This window comes from Tachysurus fulvidraco, chromosome 18, assembly GCF_022655615.1.
Source record: "Tachysurus fulvidraco isolate hzauxx_2018 chromosome 18, HZAU_PFXX_2.0, whole genome shotgun sequence".
Taxonomy (NCBI): Eukaryota; Metazoa; Chordata; class Actinopteri; order Siluriformes; family Bagridae; genus Tachysurus; species Tachysurus fulvidraco.
Genome location: NC_062535.1, coordinates 8,760,369 through 8,783,059, shown reverse-complemented (window position 1 = coordinate 8,783,059; position 22,691 = coordinate 8,760,369). Strand labels below are relative to the sequence as shown.

Below are 22,691 nucleotides of genomic sequence, written 5' to 3'. Positions count from 1 at the left end.
AGTTAACTGCACGAAGAACAGCATAATTGTTGTGGCATATAAAACGTCTGCTTTAGCTGTGGGACAGCAGTGATGCACAGCGATTTGACATGTAAGCTCATGTTTTAAAGGAATGCTTTGAATGCAGAAAGTGATCTTTGCACATACTGTAATAATTCTTAGTGCCAATTCATTCCATTTTTAGTGAAAACTAAAGTTAAAACACTTCCAATGTGAATAATGTCAAGTGGTTTCTAATTTGAGTGGAAAATGCATCATCGTTTATGCTGTCTAGGATGTTAACAATTATATATTTGTTTATTATGATACAGTGATGTCAGAGTATATCATCTTTCCTTATGATGACATCTCTCCATCAAGGACAACACCTAACTAGTGGCTCCACTTCAACCAAATTCCTCCTTAGTTTATATCTCTACAAGTGTTCCCAGGTGAAAACCCGCTCCATAAATTTGTGTATCTGAAGTAAGACGTATCATTAAGTGGATTTCCACTTTCTGCCAAGTTCTTGCTACAAACCCTGATGCTTTTAAGCACATCCTTTCTCAGGTCACTAAAAGCGTATCTCTTCGCCAAAAGGGTATCTTTGGGCTCATTATAACATTTCTGAAATTATAATTCCTATGAGATATTTTGTGTATTAAATTAAGTATAGTCAAGGTTAGACCAGCATTAAGAGTCACATACTGTATATCACGCACACGTGACAATTTTTAGGAATTATTCATGACATCGGTTTGTTGTAGTTTTGAGTCGTGCCGAAACGTCCTACTTTGAAGCTTTCCTTCCTAAACATAATCCTTTACAGCTTGTGGCTAAGCCTGGGCCTGTTCTGAACAGTGCATTATAGCTTAACTAAGGTCAAGCTAAGGTCTAGACATAAGCTGTTAGTAATAATTAAGACAAAAGTGTGAGTTGTTAAAAACAGAAGGGTAAGGATCTGAAATTAATGCAACACCGCCCACATATGACTGTGACATATTGTCGGCCACAAAATGGCCGACAATAAAAGTGTTTAATCATCTTCAATAGGGAAAGAGTATATGGGCCTCTATGGGCCTCCAGGGTCTTAGTGTCGTTAATACACACTCAGCAGCTAATAGATCAACAGATAATCAAGTATTGAACACAGTAATGGATTCACATAGACTGATTAAAGACACGCAATATAGCCCTAAAAAATAAACAATATAGCCCTGCTCTTTTAAACTGATCAATAAATCATTACTATTTAAGCTAACCATGATGTTACTTGACAATATAATTGTAGATAGATAGACAGGCAGGCAGACAGGCAGACATTCACTGGAGTACTTTATTTAAACATCTTTAAGATCTTAACTAATCTTTCAGCTTTTTAATGACTCTTTAAAAAACTATTAAACAGAAAGAAAGTTTATCAGAGATACATTTTAGTCACTGATTTAATCTTTGGGCATATAAACACTAGAAACACTGTACATGTACTGCAATCGCCAGAGTAGAACCCTCTAAATGCTCCCAGATTTCATAATGAGCCCTTTATGAATACTTTATTAACCCTCTATGACACCGGTGTAGCTATATTTAAAAATATAAACTCCCTAAGGAGAGATTGCATCAGGTGAGATAGTAAATCATTTTCTTTCTCACACACACATAGCCGCGTCACATATTCCAGGTCTATTATTAATATGCATACATAAAGTTGTACATTATTTTGCAAATCCTGCATTTTTATGCTTAGTTGTAATTAATTAAAGGAAATTCTAATGATTAGAGTATAAATATATTTGTCAAAATTAATTATTTCTTTTCTGTCTATAATGTATGTACTGTAACAAGGCTGTATGTTCAAATTGACCTCATCATTCAATGTCTTGATTAAAAAAAGGAATATGAGAACTTAATATCATTTTCCAATGATCTTCAGAAAAATTCGACTCATGCTAAAGGATGTTTCAAGCTTGTTAAATTCATGTTAGATTTCTATTGTTAACTATTGCCCGATGTTAGCTATTTTACTAATGAGTTTATATTTTAAGGTCAAGTATAATTATAGTGATCGGGTACACAGTTCCCAAAGTGCTGTGGATAGGTTTTTGTTAGTGTTGCAGGACTACACTGGGTGTTTAAAAGCCAGATGTACTGATAGTCATGTCTGGTTTATGTGGAACAAACAGACAGCAGGTATCCTTCAGTAACAAGATATTTATCCCTCTTTCATGTGCTCCAAAAGGAGTTACAGTGGAAAAATAGGGCACAACAGGGCCTTACTAAATCCACATGCTAGGACATTTAAATTGTCAGGTGAGATTTGGGCAGTGTATGAAGTGTAAAAAAAATGTTGTGCTAAAGTTACAAATACTAAACTACTGCTAGTGGAATAAACCTATGATGTGTTTAGGAAACCTGAAGACATTCATGTGGTGGTCAGGATGCTGTTAGAGCAAATTGTAAATTGATAAGTGATGATTAATACAGATGGCATCAGAACATATCATATTTGAACATATCATACATATGTTCAAATGTGTAATGGGTAGAAAAAATTTGTTGTAATGTAAATTATAATTGTTTGAATATTGTTTAAAGTCAGTGTATTTTACAATTAGTAGAATTCAACATACAGTTAACATAAGCGCCACAATGATTATATCATGGTCTGACAGCCATATTTATCATTAGCTACTACAGTATACAATATTATAGTTCATTACTATATAATAAACATAGTTCCCATGAATCAAAAGTATTAAATTAATAATGTATTATTATCACATACTAACTGTACTAAAATAATTTAATAATCATATAATACACAACAGTACAATTGTTGTTTTGAAGTAAATCTATTGCACCCTATAGTCAGTTTTTATAAATGTTTTTATAGTATGAACACTATTGTTTCTGGCCCTAGCCTTGCTTGTAGTTTTGCTGTTATGCATGTATTTGCCTGTGCTAACCATGTTTGCCATGACAGCACACCACAACTGCCTTTGACCATATTTGGGTTCTGTGAATCTCATATTAGGCGATTCATCTCAATGTCACTATACACACTATATACTATTATATACTGTATAACTTAATTCAACATTCCTTTGATTTATTTTTTACACATTTTGATGATTTTTTATTTTTTTTTTACTTTGCTAGGTGAATTTCATGACGCAAAGTGTCACAAATCTCCTCCTCCCTCACGCAAGGAGTTGTGGGAGTTGAAATAATCTCCATAGATCCAAAGCCTTAAAAATATACCAGACATTGTAAAGCATCTGGGTGTCTTTTGGATGGATAATTATTATGGATTTATTATAGAGAGAAAATTTGGAATGTATTATGAATACGGAAAAACTGACATTCATGATGCAGTGGAGATCTTATGGTTGCGTGTGTGTGTGTGTGTGTGTGTGTGTGTGTGTGTGTGTGTGTGTGTGTGTGTGTGTGTGTGCACTCACAGTAAAAATGTATATGTCTGGTGTATGAGAATATACAAAGATGTATCTGTGAATAATTGGTATGCATGTAATCACAAAAAAACATAAAACCACAAAATTATTGTTTATTTAATTGTTATGTGCTCAAGTTTGCCAAATATATTTATTCATGACCGAATTCACAGAAGTTTCTCTCTGATTATTTCCAAGTATACTATTTATTTTTGTTTCTGTTTTTTTTAGCAGCCTTTATGTGGACATTTTGAATAGTGCATTAGAAGACATAATCAAATGCTCATCTGGTAAACAATGTGTCATGAAGAGGCTGTTATGTTTGCCAGGCACATCTCAGACTGAATGTTTACCTCGCACTTAGTGTGCTTGGGATAGGCTCCAAATTCACCTTCACCCTGATCATGATAAAGGACTTATAGAAAATGAATGAGTGAAATAACATCCCTAAGAAATTATAAAAATCCAGGTGTTCTCATATGTAAATCCTCTTTTTCATACCCTACCATAATCTGAGTCAGTCATACCCTACCATAATCTGGGGTGACATTATATATTCCAAGACTCTTGAGTCCTTCACACTAAAAGGTCAGGACATTAATGATAACAGTCTGTCACAGCGACCCATTTAAAGCTTTATATGTCTCTGCCATTCTTTGTCCAACCCCTGCATTTGCTCCACCCCCTTCTGCATATATCTGACAGTTGGGATATATGAGAATATCTAAATTTCAGAATAGTTTGTAAAGCAGTGACCAAAGCCATCAACAGAACACACTTTTTTTGCTTGTAAAATGCTTCAAAATTGTTTGCTAAGTGATCAGAGTTAATTAGGAGATGTTAGGAGAAGCTACAAGGCTGTTATCCCTTCTGGTTCAATACACTTTGCTTGTCTCAAAATGACAATCTCCGCACCACACACACACACACACACACACAAATACACACACACACAGACAAACAGCTGCTCCTGGGATCCCCATACACCTTTGTTTTTGTTTAGTAAGCCGAATCATTGGAGGAGGCCTGGGTCTGGAGGGAACAGGGAGTGACAAACACACAAAGAGACAATAGAGATGGTTGGAGAGGGGGGAAATGGTACATGGGCCACATGCCATAGGGCCAAAGCACCCCCAAGCCCCCCCAAGCCCCTCAACCCCAAAGCCTGCCTCCCACTAACACCATTCTGTGTTATAATGGAGCTGTCAGTCTTAGAAATACTAAATACAGGGCGACGTTTGTGTACAATTTATCCATTTTGTAAGGAATCGAAAACTGTATTACTGGTAAGTTTTTATTAAAATAATAGCAGATAAAAATGTTAAATAAAAAACCTGTCTGTGTAAATTAGTAATTTCTGATAAATGTCTCCAAGTTATTGGTTAAAGCAAGCTGCCCTTAAATGAATATCAACAAATCAAGAACAGACAAAAGAAATTTCCATCCATGTGTCTGTAATGGCACATCCCATTTCCTACAAGCTGCATGATTGTGTTATATATCACCCAGGCATCTAGATATGATTTTCAATAGCAACAATGAGAAAAGTATTTTTACAAACCCATTCATTCAAACAAATAAAAATTATATGTTGCATGAGTTCTTCCTGACTTTTGTAAGTATGATCATAATAAAAGGATCTTAGATAACTTTCAGCAGCAGCGTCTCATCACCATAAATTTTAATGGCACAGAAAAATCTGTATATCTAATATCTAAATATTTATTAGGCATTTAAACGAAAGAATTTTAATTGACAGTCATCCAGGTTGTTTTGTGCAGATTTGGATGAACTATTGTTAAAATTATACAGTAAAACTATTGTTACAGCAGGTTTGCATCCTGAATATTATTAATCAGAGTTGCCAGGTTTCAATTTTAGAGCAATTACATTTCAAAAACCATTTAAAAAAGACATTTAACTAATTAATTTTTTTTCTTCTTTTTCTCAGCCATTGCACACTTGTTTCTGATATATTTACATTATAGACACCATTATCCTTCTGGCCAGAGAGTATTTTTAAACTAGTCCAATCTCAGGTAACAAAACAAAGCCATGGCAATATTTCTCACTTTAAACAAGCAGGCCATGACTCTTATGACCCTTCGTACTCTCTTCCTAAAATATTGTATATGTTGAGTTTAAATCCCTTGCCTGATCATGTCCCATAATCCATGTGAAACAGATTTCCAATGGTGGAGTTATATCATGACATCAAAGCATGTCTACACTCCTAATACTAGCTGAAGGGAGTATTTTTTAAAATACCCAAGAAATTTGTGGTTCTGCACCATTTAACTTCTAGAAATTCTGCCTTGATTGGTTAAAAATACATTAATTCAGCTATGATAATGACTACCATGTGTTTGCTGCTGGAAAGGAAAGCAAGTCAGACGAAAAAGATAAAAAAAGTTATAGCATTACGATCTGCTTACTGCGACTCAGACAGGAAGCCTTGAATAAATAAACCAAGTCCATTTCAGAATTTTTTCATGTCATCACTGATAAAAAAACAACATCCACAAAAATAATATTCAGCAATGATTTTGTATGAATTCTAAGCCTTTCTTTGAGAATGTTCAGTTTGTCCGTAGAGCAATAGACTCACTGCATAGGCAGTAATTAATCATTATAAACTACTGTGCAGTAAAGAATAAACAATTAGCAAATTAAAAAGCATTTTAAGCTTCATTGCACACGGACAGATCCTCACACATCACAGTTTTCAGCTCAACCATGCATAAGAGGGAAATACTGAGACAGCAACTCTTTTATCTTCATGAAGACACTAATGAAGGATTAGTTTTTCACATCAATATCTTTCATTTAAATACTAAATAAAGCTGCAAAAAATATCAATCATCAATCTTGTGTGCTTCTTTTTAATCCTCTATTTTGTTTTATACAAAAGAATAAATGTAAGGCATGAATGTTAAGAATGTAAGGCATTTTGTCTTTTTTGTCATATGTAATCAAGTTTTTTTGGGGTTTTTTTGCAGCAAAATCTTAACGATGCTAACAAATCAAAAAAGTGGATACACAGCTAACAGAAACTTTGTGTTTGACCATTTATAAGAAAGTGCAGCTTTAGTGTTACTAAAATAACCTTCTGGCAATGTTATGAAACCCTTTGACGTAACATAACGAACATAATTAAGCAGAAAACTAAACCAAAAAAGAATTCAAATTTTAACATTAACAATTTTCTATCCATCATGCCTGAAATCCTAAATCATGATGTAATTGCTTCACAGCACAAAGTGAAGTAAAGTAACTGTACTGGGAAAATCAGCAAAAAGAACATTATAAAGATGTAGTATGGTGACATTTTTTGGAAAGAAGCTATTATACTGAAAGTATTATTTTATTCTCTGTTCACAAAAATAATCATACAATATTATGTAATGTATATATATAATGTCTTAGGATGAAAGAAATCACAATGTCCCTGGGAATTAATTGTGACACCATTGGCAAAAATGGTGTCTTAGTATCTCTTACTATAATTCTCTATTGCCTGGCAATATGTCCACAACCTAGCTTTGACGGTCTGAAAAACAAATGCCTACAGCTTCTGTTTTGTAGCGTTAGTGCTCCTCTGTTCCTGTGGCAACAGCAGGGATACTTTGACAAGCCTCATACACAAGATAGCAATCCCAAATATGGAGTAAGATTCTTTCACAGACATTGTGATTCTGTGTGTGTTTAATGCTAGGCAGCGAGGCGAGATGATGCAGTGTGAGAGAGAGAATAGGTGGATGAGGTGTTGCTAAGGAACTGACGCGAGTAAGGAGCTAAATGGAAAGTCAAATGGCTCTCAGAGTAATAAGGCGGCCCTGGGGCAAAGGTGCTGTCCGTGTTTGTATGCTGGTAGAGAAGCAACTCTCAATCCCAGAGTCTTAATCCTAAATAGAATGCAAAGCTGATCCCAGCTCAGTGAGAAAAAAAAAACATAGAAACTGCATAGTGCTAGTGATTTAAACTGACCAGCTATGTCTTTCCAGCTGGTGAATTTCACATGGAAATTGGATCATAAACAGAAAATAATGTTCTATGGTTTTTAAGATTTCAGTAGCTTTTACTCTTGTGTATTTTATAATTAGATTAAACCCTTTGAGTTACATTTCAGCAGATACATGTTTCACTTTCCTTTCCTTCAAATCTAATTTTGCGGTCAGTGAAAACAAAACTTATGTAAAGAAAACAAACTCTATCAAATTTGCTCATTTTCCACCAATGGATAATTGAAATAGCGTAAAAAGTGAAAGACAATGTGAAAGCCTACATCAGGACAACCCTTGATCTTAACATTTGAATAAGAGTAAATGGAGATCTCCATGGAGAGTGCAGGACATAATCCAATTTGGTTTAAATCTTAAATCGCTTGGCCCACATGGGTATTATGTAAGATCCTGGACTAGGCGTTTCTTAAAACGGTTAATGGGATGTCACCTGCCACCATGGTAAGTAAGTTAAATGTTGTAGGAACAGCTGGTGGAATGTCTTCATTTTCACTCGCAATCAAGCAAGAGCCTTTAACTTTCACCTTAGAGACAGTTTATTTATAGATTTAGATAAAGCAGGTTTCTTATTACACACTATGCACTTTTTTCTCCACCGAAGTATGACATATTGTCATTAAGATAAACTAAAACCCAAATGTGAGATGGATCAATCCTCACTGTAGAAGTGCTGGTGTCAGGTTATCACAGCCAGCAGCCAGAAAGTCTCGTTGTGTATAGAGCGCTGGCTGAGGATGGGTGATGGGAAAGTTATCGTTCCAAAGAAACAGTGAGAACAAATGAGGCGAGGAATTCTTTCCCATGAATCTGCTCCATTTAATGTGATTAGGGCCAGCAGCACACTTAAGGGCACACATACACAGACACACACACACACACTCAGACACCACCATAAAAATGTCATTATCACATGAAGAGAATGTAGAATGCATAGGATTCTAATTGCTGACACAAAAATATATGAATTATATATCAATTCTGTGTAGCAACCATCTTATTAAGGATTTCAATAGAGGAGACATTGGAAAGCAAATGCACATCACAAGTTAAACATACAAATGCTGCAAGTAATTACAAAATCTGTTCACAGTGACCCTTAAGCCTAACAAACAATCTGTTTAACTATCCAGTTAAACTCACATACTCAATGGAAGGAATGCAGCCTACAGGAAAAAGTGATTCAGTTAAACAGCCAAGTAGCCAACAGATACAGTCAGATTTCACTAAACTTCATAAATAATCCTGGATTATGCAAAACCATTTAGTTTAAAAGGCTACATGAAAGGACAGAAGTTCAGATTGATGATCTTTAAATATAAAAAGAACTTACCCATTGTATTAAGTTTGCAGGAGTCTGGGAAGCCGGCGCTTTAGTGAAGCGAGTGGAGGTACTGCACAACAAAACAAAAAGTGCAGCTCTAGTTTGTGCCCACTGTCCCGACTCGGGTCACTTCAATGACGTCGGAGCTTGGGGGCACAGACATGGGGCCTCTTTATGCACAAAGGAGTGTGTTGGGGACCATGAGTATTGCAACAAGTGCTATCCTGAAGTGCTTTTGAGTCTCAAAGTGCATTCCATCAGTGCATGTGATAATCAGATGTGATATCTTTGATGTGATATCTCAGTGATGGTATGCTGCAATATTATGATACTTAATGTTTCCAAAAACCTCAAGAGAGTGAAGATGGAATATTTTCATTTTTCATGGCAGAGATATTGTGTATGCGTGAACTCAGTGAAGAAGATCGAATCCTTATCAATTTCAATGCATTGTGTCTAGATGAAGCTCGAAGTGACCGGCTATAAAGCCTGAAACAAACTAAAACCCCCTCTTTCAGCAGCCAAACGCCACCCCAAGTAAATTTGGGTAGTGAACACATACGAGATTGTACAGGGTAAGAATGAATAACTGCTCAGGGAGTGCAAGGGAATATAAATTGCCGGATGCTCAGTAAAAAAGTAGCCATGGAAACCAGAATCCGGGCAGGCTGGGAACTCTATTCAAGTTTGTGCTGTCTGGCATAATGCCTAAGGTTCCCCGAGTGGGTAAACACACTGATGAGCCAAGGCTCCTAAATACTGCAGCCTGAGGAGCAAATCTCCACATTTCTATGTGCCTACACACTTTGTCCTCTCTACACAAATAATATATATCTACTTTATTACCTTACTTATAGCTATGTAAAAGCTTTCATTTTGAATTCTAACATTAGCACAATTAGTCAACCAATAGGAATAAAGCATAATATTGAAATAGAGGACTTAGAAGATCAATAAACAATTAGACATTATATTTCTAACTTATTTTCAAATCAACAGCCATACTCAAAAATTTAATCCAATGCATTTTATTAGGAAACCATTCACCATTCAAAAGATCTTTTTCTTTTAAAAGAAAACTGACCAGATCCCAAGCACAGGAAAGAGGAGCAGAGAGAAAAGACTGAAAACATGGAGGAGGCTCTGACCTAGTTAGTGCAAATTGGCTCTGTGGAAAAAAAGGAGCTGCGGCTCGATATACAAGATATCTGCATCATTCATAGACTTGAAGGGAAAAGGAAAAAATACAAGAGTAATAAATGGCAATATGTGAGCAGGACAGTAGCAGGACAGAACTTTTCCATCAGAGAAAAATAGGAGGATTAGCAACGTGAGTGTCATGAGAGAGCCTTTATGTCCAGCACTGCACTACTGAAATAGAAGAAACATTTCTTCATCTGAAAGTGTGAGAGTAAAAGGAACAATGAAGACTTACTTAACAGGACCAAAAATCTGACTATTATAAATCCAAATGGATTCTAACAGTAAGGCCAATCATTTTAACTTGTTCCATATATGACAGAGTTTTGATAAGATCTGTATTGCATGTTGTATTTATGTACATTTGCTTAAATTACAACCTAAGAGCAGCTTAGGTTCTAATTTCAACCCCTCTACAGGTTTAATGGTATTACAGGCCAGTATTTGGGCTGTTTGCGGTCACAGTTGCGGTCAAAAGTGAGCTGCATGGCCGTTTCCATGCCCTGGATCTTTGCCGCGTCTTTTCCATAGAGCCGCTTCATCTCAGCACTCCTCCTTTCACCCGGGCGGTCAGATGGGGCTTCAGCACTCCGCCGCCAAGAATGGTGCAGGTCCTGGTCGGCCGGTACGTAGGCTTCCTGACGCTCTGCTTCCATCTGCTGTTGTATCTCTGTAAACAAAATCTGACACTGTAACAAGTGCTGGATGCTAATCACCACAGAGTTCAAATTTGTTAGATTACTTGAATATTTTAAAGTAATAGACATTCTGCAAATAAAGGTATTCTGTATGTTAATACATACTTGCATCAAATAACATTGTCAAGATACATGTCATTTTTTTTGCCCATTTTCCTCCCTAATGTGGTTACCTGCAGTTGCCACCCACCAGCCAGCACTCCTCTATCATACAGCCAAGTGGATATTCTCAAATTGATACTGAACCTGTGTCATGGTGCCACGTAACACACTTGATGTACCCTTTTCTGCATACTTGAGCTGACATGACCATCACTGGTTTCACTGTGAAAAAAAAGTGCTTTTCACATTGAGCTTAAACCCAGGTTATCTTCGTTCTAATCCATTTACATTTACGGCATTTAGCAGACACACTTATCCAGAGTGACTTACAACTGAGCAACTGAGGGTTAAGGGCCTTGCTCAGGGGCCCAGCAGTCACAGCTTGGTGGACCTGGGGTTCAAACCCATGACCTTCCAATCAGTAGCCCAACACCTTAACCACTGAGCTACTGAGCATTACAACCACACATGTAATGTAGAAATGTGCAATATTAATGTGCATAACTCTAACATCTTCATCAAGTATGCAGATGAAACCAACATGGTCGGCCAGATCAGCAACAACGATGAATCGGCCTACAGGGAATAGATCAGAAGACTAACAGCGTGGTGTGCCATCAACAACCTGACCCTCAACACCATGAAAACTAAAGAGCTCACCGTGAACTTTCGGTAATCTAACAGCGGAAGACATTCCCCAGTCTACATCAATGGAACTGAGAAAGAGCGGGTCTCCAGCTTTAAGTTCTTGGGAGTTCACATATCTGAGGATCTGTCCTGGCACCAGAACACTTCAGCTCTGGTTAGGAAGGCACAACAACGCCTATACTTCTTGAGGAGTCTTAAGAAAGCTAATCTGTCCCCAGGGATTTTAACGAGTTTCTACCGCTGCATCATCGAAAGCATCCTGACCAACTCCATCACTGTATGGTACGGATGCTCCACTGTGCGTGAGGGTGGTCCAAATCACCCAACTACCTGCCATTGAGCACCTTCACCACAGCAGATGTCTGAGCAGAGCTCACAACATCATCAAGGACTCTTCACATCCCAGTCACAAACTGTTTAACCTCGTTCCATCAAGAAGGAGTTACAGGAACATCCACACCAGAACCAGCAGGTTCAGAGACAGCTTCTTTCCATCCACCATCACACTACTGAACTCTACACTACACCGTTAGAATGCTGTAAAAAATACTGTATATAACTTCTGTACAATTATACATACAATGTACATATTACATATATCCTCATTATCTATACATATTGCACTTTACATACATCTGCACTATTTTATTTATGTGTCTCTTATAGCCTTTATATTTATTCACTGTACATATGTTTACATATATATCTGCACTTGTCTATTTGCACAATTGCTACTCTTTGCACTTCTGGTAAATGCCAGTTCAATCAAGTTCGTTCGTTCGTTCGTTCGTTCGTTCGTTCTATCTATCTATCTATCTATCTATCTATCTATCTATCTATCTATCTATCTATCTACCTATCTACCTATCGCAACAATGTGTACAATGTGACTCTATAGACGCCCGGCCGTGGATCTCTGTGGCTGCTGTGCAAGCTTGTGGGACTTATTAATAACTTAAGACAGCTTTATTTCATTTCCTCCTGCTCTTTCATGCAAACACGTACTTAGTTCTTCTCTGTGCCGGTCACTCTGAGCGAAGTATTGCCTCAGCTCAGCAGTGATGTCCATTTTGCTGACATCGTATTCAAGCTCACTTTCCTGCGAGCTCTCAGACTCATTGTCGGTCTCAGAGTTTTCTTCTTCTTGCTCTAGCTGTCTCTTCGCTTGTGTAGAGACACTGCTCATTATCTCATCACCCTGCCAGTCTGCATAGCGACCTGAGGTTGTGGGAAACACTGGGTACATAGCAGGGTCATATGCAGCTTGTATGGCCTTCCTGTATGCCTGCTTGTGCCTCTGATACCAGCTCATGGCCTGCTGGTAATGCTGCCAGTACCGGGAGTAGACTGGGTGTGTGTACCACATGTTCCCTTGACTCTCCTGTTGGGGACAAAACAACCAACAAGTTTTACACATAAATAAAGCCAAATCTAAGTCGTAACTATTCATGTTTTAAGATCTAGGTCAATACGTTGCTTAATACAAAACATTGAATAAGTCTTAAACGGGTTTTATTCCATACACCCACAATTTATTAAAGTATAGATATATAAATTATATAAAATATTAAATTAAAATTTCTATATAAAAACAACTCACCTAAAACTATTTTTATTTTATGTACTGGCTTTGTTCCTAATTGCCGACCTTTTGACCTTTAAGTGCACTACTAAGTGTCGAACTCCGTACATCAAAGCCAGTTTAGTGCACTCGAAAGGGAGCGCGGAGGTGTAATGAGATACGGGTGCTCTGGTTAACAAAATAACAAAAGAGGTTCTTACCATAATGTTGGTATTATTTGGAAGAATTACTAAATGTGTGTATATTAAAGGAACATGGGTTAATATTTGTTTTTCTTGCTAAAGGGAAATATAACGCTGTCAGTCTTCTCGGCGATGTAAACCTGTGTTCTTCCGGTACACTGTAATTCTGGGTAAATGCCCTTCATATTAAAAGTCTAGTCACTGTATCTCATAGGGATACATCATATATGTCTATCTATATCTATCTATATGTATATATCTATGGCTGTATCTCGGGTTTAAAATGTATTTCAATAATATATATTTATTGCTAGCGTCAAGTGTTCCTGTGACATAAAATGTGTTTTTGTTGTCGGTTTTTTAAGCAAATATACGAGTTCGCTTATTCTATTTTTACCAGAGGAACCAGTCGCCCCCTGGCGGTCAGATTAATGCACAACATCTACTACAGACAATAGAGATCTCTAAAGCAGTGGTCCCCAACCTTTTTTTTCGCCGCGGACCGGTCAATGTTTGATCATTTTACCGCGGCCCGCTGGGGATGGGGGCTATACAATTAATTTAAAATTTTTAATTTAATTGTATATAAACATGCCTTTTTAACTCACTACAAAATCAATGAGAACCCTGAGCTTGTTTATTTGCAACGAGACGGTTCCATCTGGGGTAATAGGAAACAATGACACCCGAAGTGTGTTGCTTATGTCCAGTTTATTCCGTTGTTTTGTTTTGGTTGCTGTCACTGCAGAAAACCCCGCTTCACACAGATAGCATGTCGGAAATGGCAATAGGGATGTGCTGTGGTGACAATCTCAGGGTATTCCGCCATAACTTTAATCCAGAACACCGGCAAAGTTCCTAACTTTCTAACGACGTCTGTTTCGTGCTCATTTTTGCTAATTTGTGGGTTAAATTTGAGCAAACACAATATACACGTACACCAAGCACTGTTAAACATGAGAAAGTACCGGTGAACAGAGAGAAGAGCGATACACACCTTCTCTCCACCAAAGCTATAATACCACTTGCAGCCGCTCAGCTCCAGACGTCAAATAAAACCCGGCCCAATATCGTGATATTTGCGCATGCGCGGTATTGGGGCGGCTTTAGGTGACGTCTCTCAGCTCCCGGTTAACCTCTCGTCCATGGAAAGTCGCACAAACCCGAGAGAAATACACCACAGTAAATAAAATGGAAATAATTTAATGTTCCTTCGGCGGCCCGGTACCATTTGGTCCACGGACCGGTACCGGTCCGCGGCCCGGGGGTTGGGGACCACTGATCTAAAGTGATTTATTTATTATTCTAAAGATTATTCTAATCTTTCTTTTTCAAACGTTTAAGAATGAATGAACGAACGAACAAACAGATAAATATACAATACATACAAGCCTATTTAAGTGGTTTCAAAAACGTTTAGTCCAACAATTCACTTATATTATATTCATAAGATAATAACTGCCCACCCGTATTCATACAAATCCCGCTAGAAGTTCGTACTCACACGCTTCGTTCTGATTAGTCAGTCTACTGCCGCCTGTGAGAATGTATCCAATGAAATGCAGAAGGCGGGCTTTGTCGGAACACGGGTAGGGAAAAGAAATTTACGCGCGGGGCGTGGATTGTACTTCCAACGCTCACTATTGCGTGACGACAGGCGCGTAACTTGATGACGAAGAACACAAGTGACCCGACGACGGGAAGATGGCGGAGTACCTAGCGTCCATTTTTGGTACAGAGAAAGACAAGTGAGTGAAAAAAAGAACACATGTCTTAGTTACTTTTGGCGCGTATGCGGAAAAATTAGATTCCATTAAATATATTTGAGTATTCTCGTTGCGAAGTGAATATATAATAAAGCAGTAGGCAGGGAGAGTGGATGTTTTAATTGTCCGTCTGTGGATGCTATGCTAATGTAGCGCTAGCTAGCTAGCGAGCGGGGAATCGGGTCAGAGTCTTGAGCAGACATGAAGCCCAGAAACGTGCATTTCATTAGTCACGACTTCGTTTTAGTTGAGACTTTTGCTTCCGAGGTCTTCGGTCTTTTTTAAGTTTTACTTGCTGATATTATGATGATGTTTATAGACGTGTTTTAATTCAGTTACACTTCACGCGCACGCACACACACACACACACAGCAGGTTAGCTATGCTAGCACACACACAGCCTGTTATGCAGTTCATTAGCTTTTAATAAGCTCAACGATGTTAGACAACGCAGCTTGTTTTGTTTTACTTTTTTTTATTTTTATTTTATGGCATAACTGTTAACTTAATCTCTGTTTAGTATAAAATATCCAAAACGTTTATTGAATTGTATAAAACGAAAACAAGCTGGTGAGACTTAGTTGTTGGAAAACATTTTGTAAGTTATTTTGTTGTATTTTATGTTTCTCCGTCACTCAGGGTCAACTGCTCCTTCTACTTTAAGATCGGAGCATGTCGACATGGAGATCGCTGCTCCCGACTCCATAATAAACCAACTTTCAGCCAGGTAAGGTTGTGTTCCTCCGATTGTCTCTCTCTCTCTCTCTCTCTCTCTCTCTCTCTCTCTCTCTCTCTCTCTCTCTCTCTCTCTCTCTGTGTGTGTGTGTTTCTCTCTCTCTCTCTCTCTCTCTCTCTCTGTGTGTGTGTTTCTCTGTGTGTGTGTGTTTCTCTCTCTCTCTCTCTCTCTCTCTCTCTGTGTGTGTGTGTTTCTCTGTGTGTGTGTTTCTCTCTCTCTCTCTCTCTCTGTGTGTGTGTGTGTGTTTCTCTGTGTGTGTGTGTTTCTCTCTCTCTCTCTCTCTCTCTCTCTCTCTCTCTCTGTGTGTGTGTGTTTCTCTGTGTGTGTGTGTGTTTCTCTCTCTCTCTCTCTCTCTCTCTTTTCTCTTTCTCCTCTCTCTCTCTCTCATCTCTGGGTTGTGTGTGTTCTCTGTGGGTGGTGGTTCTCTCTCGATCCTCTCTCTCTCTCTCTCTCTCTCTCTGTGTGTGTGTGTTTCTCTGTGTGTGTGTTTCTCTCTCTCTCTCTCTCTCTCTGTGTTTCTCTCTCTCTCTGTTTCTCTCTCTCTCTCTGTGTTTCGCTGTGTGTGTTTCTCTCTCTCTCTTTCTCTCTCTCTCTCTTTCTGTGCATTTCTTTCTCTCTCTCTCTCTCTCTCTCTCTCTCTCTCTCTCTCTCTCTGTGTTCCTCTCTCTCTCCCTCTGCGTTTTCCTCACATTTTAACCTATTCACCACCACCATCGCACATTCATTTCATGCAGAAATTCTTATAACTGCGAATACACTGGTAACACATTTCCAGATTTGCATGCATTGATCTAAATATCGATGATTTTGTTCTTATGAATATGAACCTGTAATATACATAGATGTGGTAGCCTAGTGGTTAAGGTGTTTGTCTCTCATTCAGAAGATTAAGTTCGAATCCTGGGTCCATCAAGCTGCCACTGTTGGGCCCCTGAGCAGACCCTTAACCCTCAATTGCTCAGTTTTATAAAAAAGAGAGAGAGAGAGAGATATGTAAGTCGCTTTGTATAAGGGCATCTGCTAAATGCTGTAAATGTAAACGTATTCAAGAAAAGAAGCATATAATCTGCTCGAGCAAAAGCAAGCTTGTTTTTGTTCGGTTATGGGCCGTCAATCTCCATCTGCTGCCTCTATCATTGATTAGTGGCCAGAGGGAATCTTAATTGCTGTAGAAGTGCAGAAATGCCTCTCACTTATTAGCATGGTGTGTTTACTGTGCTGGTACATCAGATGTTATGAAGGAGCTCTAAGGGGATGTCCACAGGCATGATCTCTATAGTGTCAGTCAGCTTCACAGGTCCTCACACAATATTAAAAAAAAAATCAGTTCAGCAAATAGAATCAGGCTGATTTGATAGTAAATTAGTATTTGTCTTTTGGAACATCTTTATCAAAATCCCCAATGCACCTAAATTACCCATACAATATCAGCCTTCTTTTTCAGGTAAACGTAACATACAAGTCACTTTGCCTTATAGGTATGCAGTTACTGATTGTCCGCAATGTCCTCCACTTTAATGTCCATCATTGGTGATGGTGAAAGTGGAAATGAATTGCTGTACAGTACAGCTTTCAGGAGTATTTCATATGAGGCAGCTTTGCTGGCATTTTTAAACTTGATGGATTCTTTCTGTCTGCCTTCTCAGATGCTCTTGTCTTGTGAGTCCTCTCTGTAAACTGACAGCAATAGACTATAGCTGTTTTTTATTATTTTTTTCTTTTGAGCAGTGCTCTTTGTTAATTGTGCTCTAGTGCACCATCAGTGTGCAATCACCATCATGACAAGCTGTTGCCTGGCAGTTTTGGCTGAGGGACATTTTGCAGTCTAGCAGTGACATTTTGACTCTTAAACCATACTGAGCTCATGGTACAACTGCTGGGCTTTTAAACAACATATATAATAATAAATAATATATGTTAATCAAAGCCTTCAACAGCACAGCTCAATGTAGAAACCCTGCTAGAAGAATATTCAGAACCAAACTCAACACTAATCATTAATTGTGTTTTTATTCATTGTAAAATCTGGAGTAGATTTAGATTTCAAATATCGGAAATTATACACATAGCAGTAATGTGTACGTTTAAATAGTTCGGAACCACAAAAAACAATAAGAGAAAATAAAAAATAATATTTTGAAAGAAAAAAATATAAAGCAGAAGATTTTTATAAAATAGTGAATATAATGTCTTTTAAAAATTATGTACGGTTTCCAAACTGTTGTCTGACTGCTTAGTGTTTTTGTTGCAGCAATTGCTTACATCTACGAAGTAACATGTTTCTTTCTATCCGCAGACCATCTTGATCCAAAACATCTACCGTAACCCTCAGAACAGTGCTCAGACAGCTGATGCCTCTCGCTGTAAGTCCCATTATTGCTATTCTTATGTTACTCAGACAAACCCAAGTTCAACGTAGCTGTGTGATTAATAAGAGGTGGAGCTTGTGGCTTGGAGCACTGAACACTATACACTAAATCCTCACCAGTCCCTTAAATATCTCCAGTTCCCTTTTTGTTGTAGCTGATATTCAGGAAGAGTTGTGAGGATAGTGAAGGCTTTGCAGTATTAAGAGATTCCTAACGGACAGATCAGGAGACGTCTAGAGATCGAAGAGTGTAATTTGAATTAATGCTTTGATGACACATTCAACATTTACAATAGAAAATAGTTTCAATTCATTTAATTGATTCATTTTCAGGTTTGATGTTGCAGGTTTTAGGGTATTAAAACATTCTCAATGGTCAGCGTGGGTTTAAGACCATATAGAGGGATTAAACTGTACTGAGCTGTCAATCTCCTTCCCATTAATCTTTTACTTTACACTTAGTTAAGACTTGTGCAGGTTTACTATCTATTTCAGTTCTGTATTTTAGATACAATCTTGATAAATGTGATTCTGATCCGTTCGATGTCTTGCTTTGGTGATGGTTTTCTTTTATTAGTGTGCAGAGGCTTCAACTGCAGAATTTTGATGGTATTCACAATAAGAATGTGTAGTAACTAAAAGGTTCAGTCAGAAAAAAATTTCAGTTTTGCATATCACTCCGCTGAATCAACGTCTGTCTCTTTTTTTGTCAGTTACGAATATAAACAGTTCTACTAGACATATTTACTCTTAACTCTATTGTAAACACGAATATATAATCTGCTTTTGCTCCTAGGTGCCGTTAGCGATGTGGAAATGCAGGAGCATTATGATGAGTTCTTTGAGGTGAGCCTCAAATATGTGCACTTTTTTTTGTTCCTTGGCTACATTATTTGCACATTGTTTTTTAATGACTTCAAACTTAATTTTTTTTAGGAAGTCTTCACGGAAATGGAGGAGAAGTACGGTGAGGTGGAGGAGATGAATGTGTGTGATAACCTGGGTGACCACCTAGTTGGCAATGTTTATGTGAAGGTGAGTGGCAGACCTCAAATCCAGAAAACCATGTACCATGTAACTGTGTGTCATGGAAGTTTTCAGGTTTGGGAGATTTAAAGTATAACACTGGTAGACACGGGCAGGAGTAAAAAAAAATTTATTGTGCTCAGCTGCGCAGCAGGACCCAACACTCCGCATATAGCATGAGAGATGAAGGGCCACGATCATTGATTACATCAAGATTTTATAGACAGAACTCAAGTAAAGATATGTAAAAGCAAAACATCAATCATTGGCCCAAAATCACCGCATTCTCATTTCTTTATTAAGGCCTACTAGATTTACTGGACATTGTTTATGACTAATTCCCGACGACTCGTCTCCAGTCCCTACTGCCCTTGTAATAATCTTAAGAAAACAACTGATGACAATGTCAGTCTCTGGTCACTACAGATACAAGGTAAAAGCATAGAAGGACAAGGCCTTATAAACATCTTTAGATTAGAAGTTTCCACCAGAGGTGCCTCCAGGATTTTACAATCTTGCAATTGAGAAATTAATGCAGATTTATTAAAAACTATCGAGCAAACTCTGTTCATATTTTTTAAAGCAATTTATCTAGATTTGGACTAAAACGTTATTTGACATCACAACACCCATTCAGTCAAAGCCCTATTTGATTTACATCAAACATGAGTACAGCTATCACAGATACATGTGTGTTCATTCGTAGGAGTTTAAAAGAAGAATCCTGTTTGCAATTATTAATTTAAGTAGCTTAAAAAGCTGCATCAAAATGGAGCGTTTTTAACACGCGTCAATCACAAAAGAAACAGGAAAGTTCTGAAAGGAACAATGTAACTCGGAGCATCTATTATAGAGAAATACACCTAAGCAGATTTCTTCTCAGAACTCAACATGCAGTGATATTGCTCACAATGAGCTGTTTGATCCTCAACACATTAGTCCACTTTGCTTGTCATTTACAGTTTATCATCTTGTCTTGTTATTGACTTATTAGCCCTATTGTTACCCATGTGTTTGAACAGTTCCGGCATGAGGAGGATGCAGAGAAAGCTGTGATGGACCTGAATAACCGCTGGTTTAATGGCCAGCCCATTCATGCTGAACTCTCACCGGTTACCGACTTCAGAGAAGCCTGCTGCAGACAGTATGAAATGGGGTAAGTAAAACAGTCTTGAAAGAATACCGTAATAAGATTTACGGTCTCAACCCTTAAAAACTCAGCCAGTTCATACAGGATGCCTATAGGTTGTTTGGTTAAGTAAGCAGTTATATGTTAATTGATTAATTAGTTCTATATTATGGTTAAGGGAAAAAAGTAGTCATTTCATGCTCACTGCAATCTGTATGAGTAAAGTACAGAAGAAGGACAGAGAGCTTTTCTTACACCTATGATAATTTCATTCCATCCTTACAGGTAGCAGGTGGACTCCAATTAATGTCTAGTACAGTTTACAACGATTAGTGTTTGTAGTGTAAACATGCATCTAATATTGACACTGGCAAATTTCTCACACTTTTGAATAGTTTTGTTTGTGATGGGTGTCACCTCTGCTACTACATTCGGGTGACTTCTTTCCTGACATGTTTTTGTAATTGATTTTTTTTTATTCTAAACTATTTTTGCCGTGCTTTAATGTCAAGATTCACCAAATGCCATAAAATCTAAGTTATGTAAAAATGTCTCTCTCCACAGGGAGTGCACTCGAGGTGGCTTCTGTAACTTTATGCACCTAAAGCCGATCTCCCGCGAGCTGCGGAGGGAACTGTACGGACGGCGTAGAAAAAGGTACAGAAAAAAAATTGTGGCAACATTTTGTGAATATGAAAGGTGCACAAGCTGTAATGCTGTTCTTGATACTGAATGATTTTATGTGTAAGACTTGAAATGCTGATTTGTGTAATCCTTTAGGCACCGCTCTCGGTCTCGCTCTCGCGAACGTCGCTCTCGCTCACGGGATCGTGGCCGCCGTGACCGGGAGAGGAGGAGATCAAGGGATCGTGAACGCTATGGAAGGTTTTGAGTCGTCATGTGAAACCTTTTTTGGTTTTTATTCTTCGGTGTAGTGCTCTTCCCACCCTCAAATGACCGTTTTCCTGGAACATTGGACTTTGTTCTGTACCTTACTTTTACCCTTTTTTTCCTCTTTTTGTTTTTTTAAGATCGGACGAATATGAAAGCTCAGTTTCTCAATAAAAGTACATTGTTATTAATCCTGTTCTTGTATTTGTTTTTAATCATGGTTGTGGTTATGACCGTGATTTATGTGCAGCTTTTGTCTTGTGATCCCTAACTTGGAAATTAAAACTTTCATAAGACATGATTTAAAAATGCATTTAAGTTGGGTTTTATTTTCTTTTTTATGCAGTCACTTGGTGCGACAAATATAGAAGGTTTGGATACCACAAGAAGTAACAGTGTGGAGTTCAGTCTTCTAATACAAATGATATGAGACAATATTAGATTTTATAATTTCCTAAAGTTAGAGGATGTATAATGGCAGCCCTTTGTGAAAATTATTTTACTCTGATTGGTAAATGACATTGTTGCTAAGGTTTATGCACAGCTTTGTGTCATTGCTGAGTTGAGACTATAAAGCAAGTAACCACTCAGCAGCAACCCTGTAGTCTGAAACTGACCCCTGATAAATGGTAGGCTGGTGGTTCCTTACCATTTAAAGAATGATGGTGACAAATTGTTTATATAACAAATACATGCTGTGCTGAATAAATATACATAAGCTATATGGCCTAACGATTGTCAACACCTCAACATCGCACTCATCAATGTATTTCAAACATCCCATTCTAGGTTGAAAGTCCCACTTTGCTGTTTCAATAAACTCCACTCTTCTGGGGAGGCGTTTCACTAAACTATGATGCATGGCTATGGGGATTTTTGTTCATTCAGCCATAAGAGCATTAGTGAGATCAGACACTGATTTTGGGTTTGAAGTTCTATGGAGCATCCTGTGTTCCAGTTCATCCCAAATGTGTTTAATGGGGTTGTGTTCATGGTCTTTTGCAGGTAACTCAAGTTTTTCCACTCCAACTTTGGCAAACCATGTCTTCAGTCTAGCTTTATGCACCGGGGCATCATCATCCTGGAACAGGTTCCTTTGGGTTCTTTAGTTCCACTGAAGGCAAACTTTAACGCAACAACGTACAGAGACGTCTGATTGTCAGAGACGATTGTATATGCAAAAGTGGGGCTTTCAACCTAGAATGGGAACAGTTTAGGGAAGAACAACACGTGTGTGTGATGTGAGGTCTCCACAAACTTTTAGTACTGTTAGTGTAATAAATTAGTGTACTTCATAAATATATATAAATATATAAAACGTACACTATATTTAATATAACACTGAATACCTCTGTTATATTGTACAACTCCTAGTTAACACCTAGTGTAGTGAACATGGCTCTATATTTGGTTCTGGTCTTTATTTGGTTCCCTGACTGTTCCTTCACATGTGGGCGTGGCTTCGCCGTAATTTATTCAACGCCCCCATTTCAGCCAATCACAGCACGTCTAGAATGTTTCACCGGAAAGCGTTAAATAAAAAAAAAACACACACACATCGCAAATATGTGATGCGTTTTGAACGTTTT

General features: G+C 37.9%; 3 protein-coding genes across 5 annotated transcripts in view; 1 reads left to right on the top strand and 2 right to left on the bottom strand.

Moving 5' to 3' along the window:
- The window catches only part of gpm6ba (glycoprotein M6Ba), a 34,276-nt gene extending 25,097 nt beyond the window's left edge, over positions 1-9,179 (bottom strand). The window contains exon 1 of the mRNA XM_027156418.2: positions 8,784-9,179. Coding sequence (XP_027012219.1) covers positions 8,784-8,787 — 4 coding nt within the window. The 5' untranslated portion in view covers positions 8,788-9,179. The remainder of the gene's footprint in view (positions 1-8,783) is intronic.
- A 607-nt stretch (positions 9,180-9,786) lies between these two features.
- gemin8 (gem (nuclear organelle) associated protein 8) lies at positions 9,787-14,297 on the bottom strand. Of its 3 annotated transcripts, none has more exons than XM_027155968.2 (3): positions 14,184-14,297; positions 12,428-12,803; positions 9,787-10,644 (listed from the first exon to the last, which is right to left on the bottom strand). In XM_027155968.2, the coding sequence occupies exons 2-3, from the start codon at positions 12,786-12,788 to the stop codon at positions 10,388-10,390; spliced, it is 618 nt and encodes a 205-aa protein (XP_027011769.2). In that variant the 5' UTR covers positions 12,789-12,803; positions 14,184-14,297; the 3' UTR covers positions 9,787-10,387. The 3 variants fall into 3 exon arrangements, with proteins under 3 accessions (XP_027011769.2, XP_027011768.2, XP_027011770.2); XM_027155967.2 differs by lacking the exon at positions 14,184-14,297 and adding an exon at positions 13,205-13,362; XM_027155969.2 differs by lacking the exon at positions 14,184-14,297 and adding an exon at positions 13,023-13,172.
- A 490-nt stretch (positions 14,298-14,787) lies between these two features.
- u2af1 (U2 small nuclear RNA auxiliary factor 1) lies at positions 14,788-21,293 on the top strand. Its single transcript, XM_027155916.2, has 8 exons — positions 14,788-14,934; positions 15,592-15,679; positions 17,985-18,051; positions 18,853-18,902; positions 18,993-19,091; positions 20,105-20,238; positions 20,776-20,868; positions 20,992-21,293. The coding sequence occupies exons 1-8, from the start codon at positions 14,891-14,893 to the stop codon at positions 21,101-21,103; spliced, it is 687 nt and encodes a 228-aa protein (XP_027011717.1). The 5' UTR covers positions 14,788-14,890; the 3' UTR covers positions 21,104-21,293.
- The last annotated feature ends 1,398 nt before the right edge of the window (positions 21,294-22,691 follow it).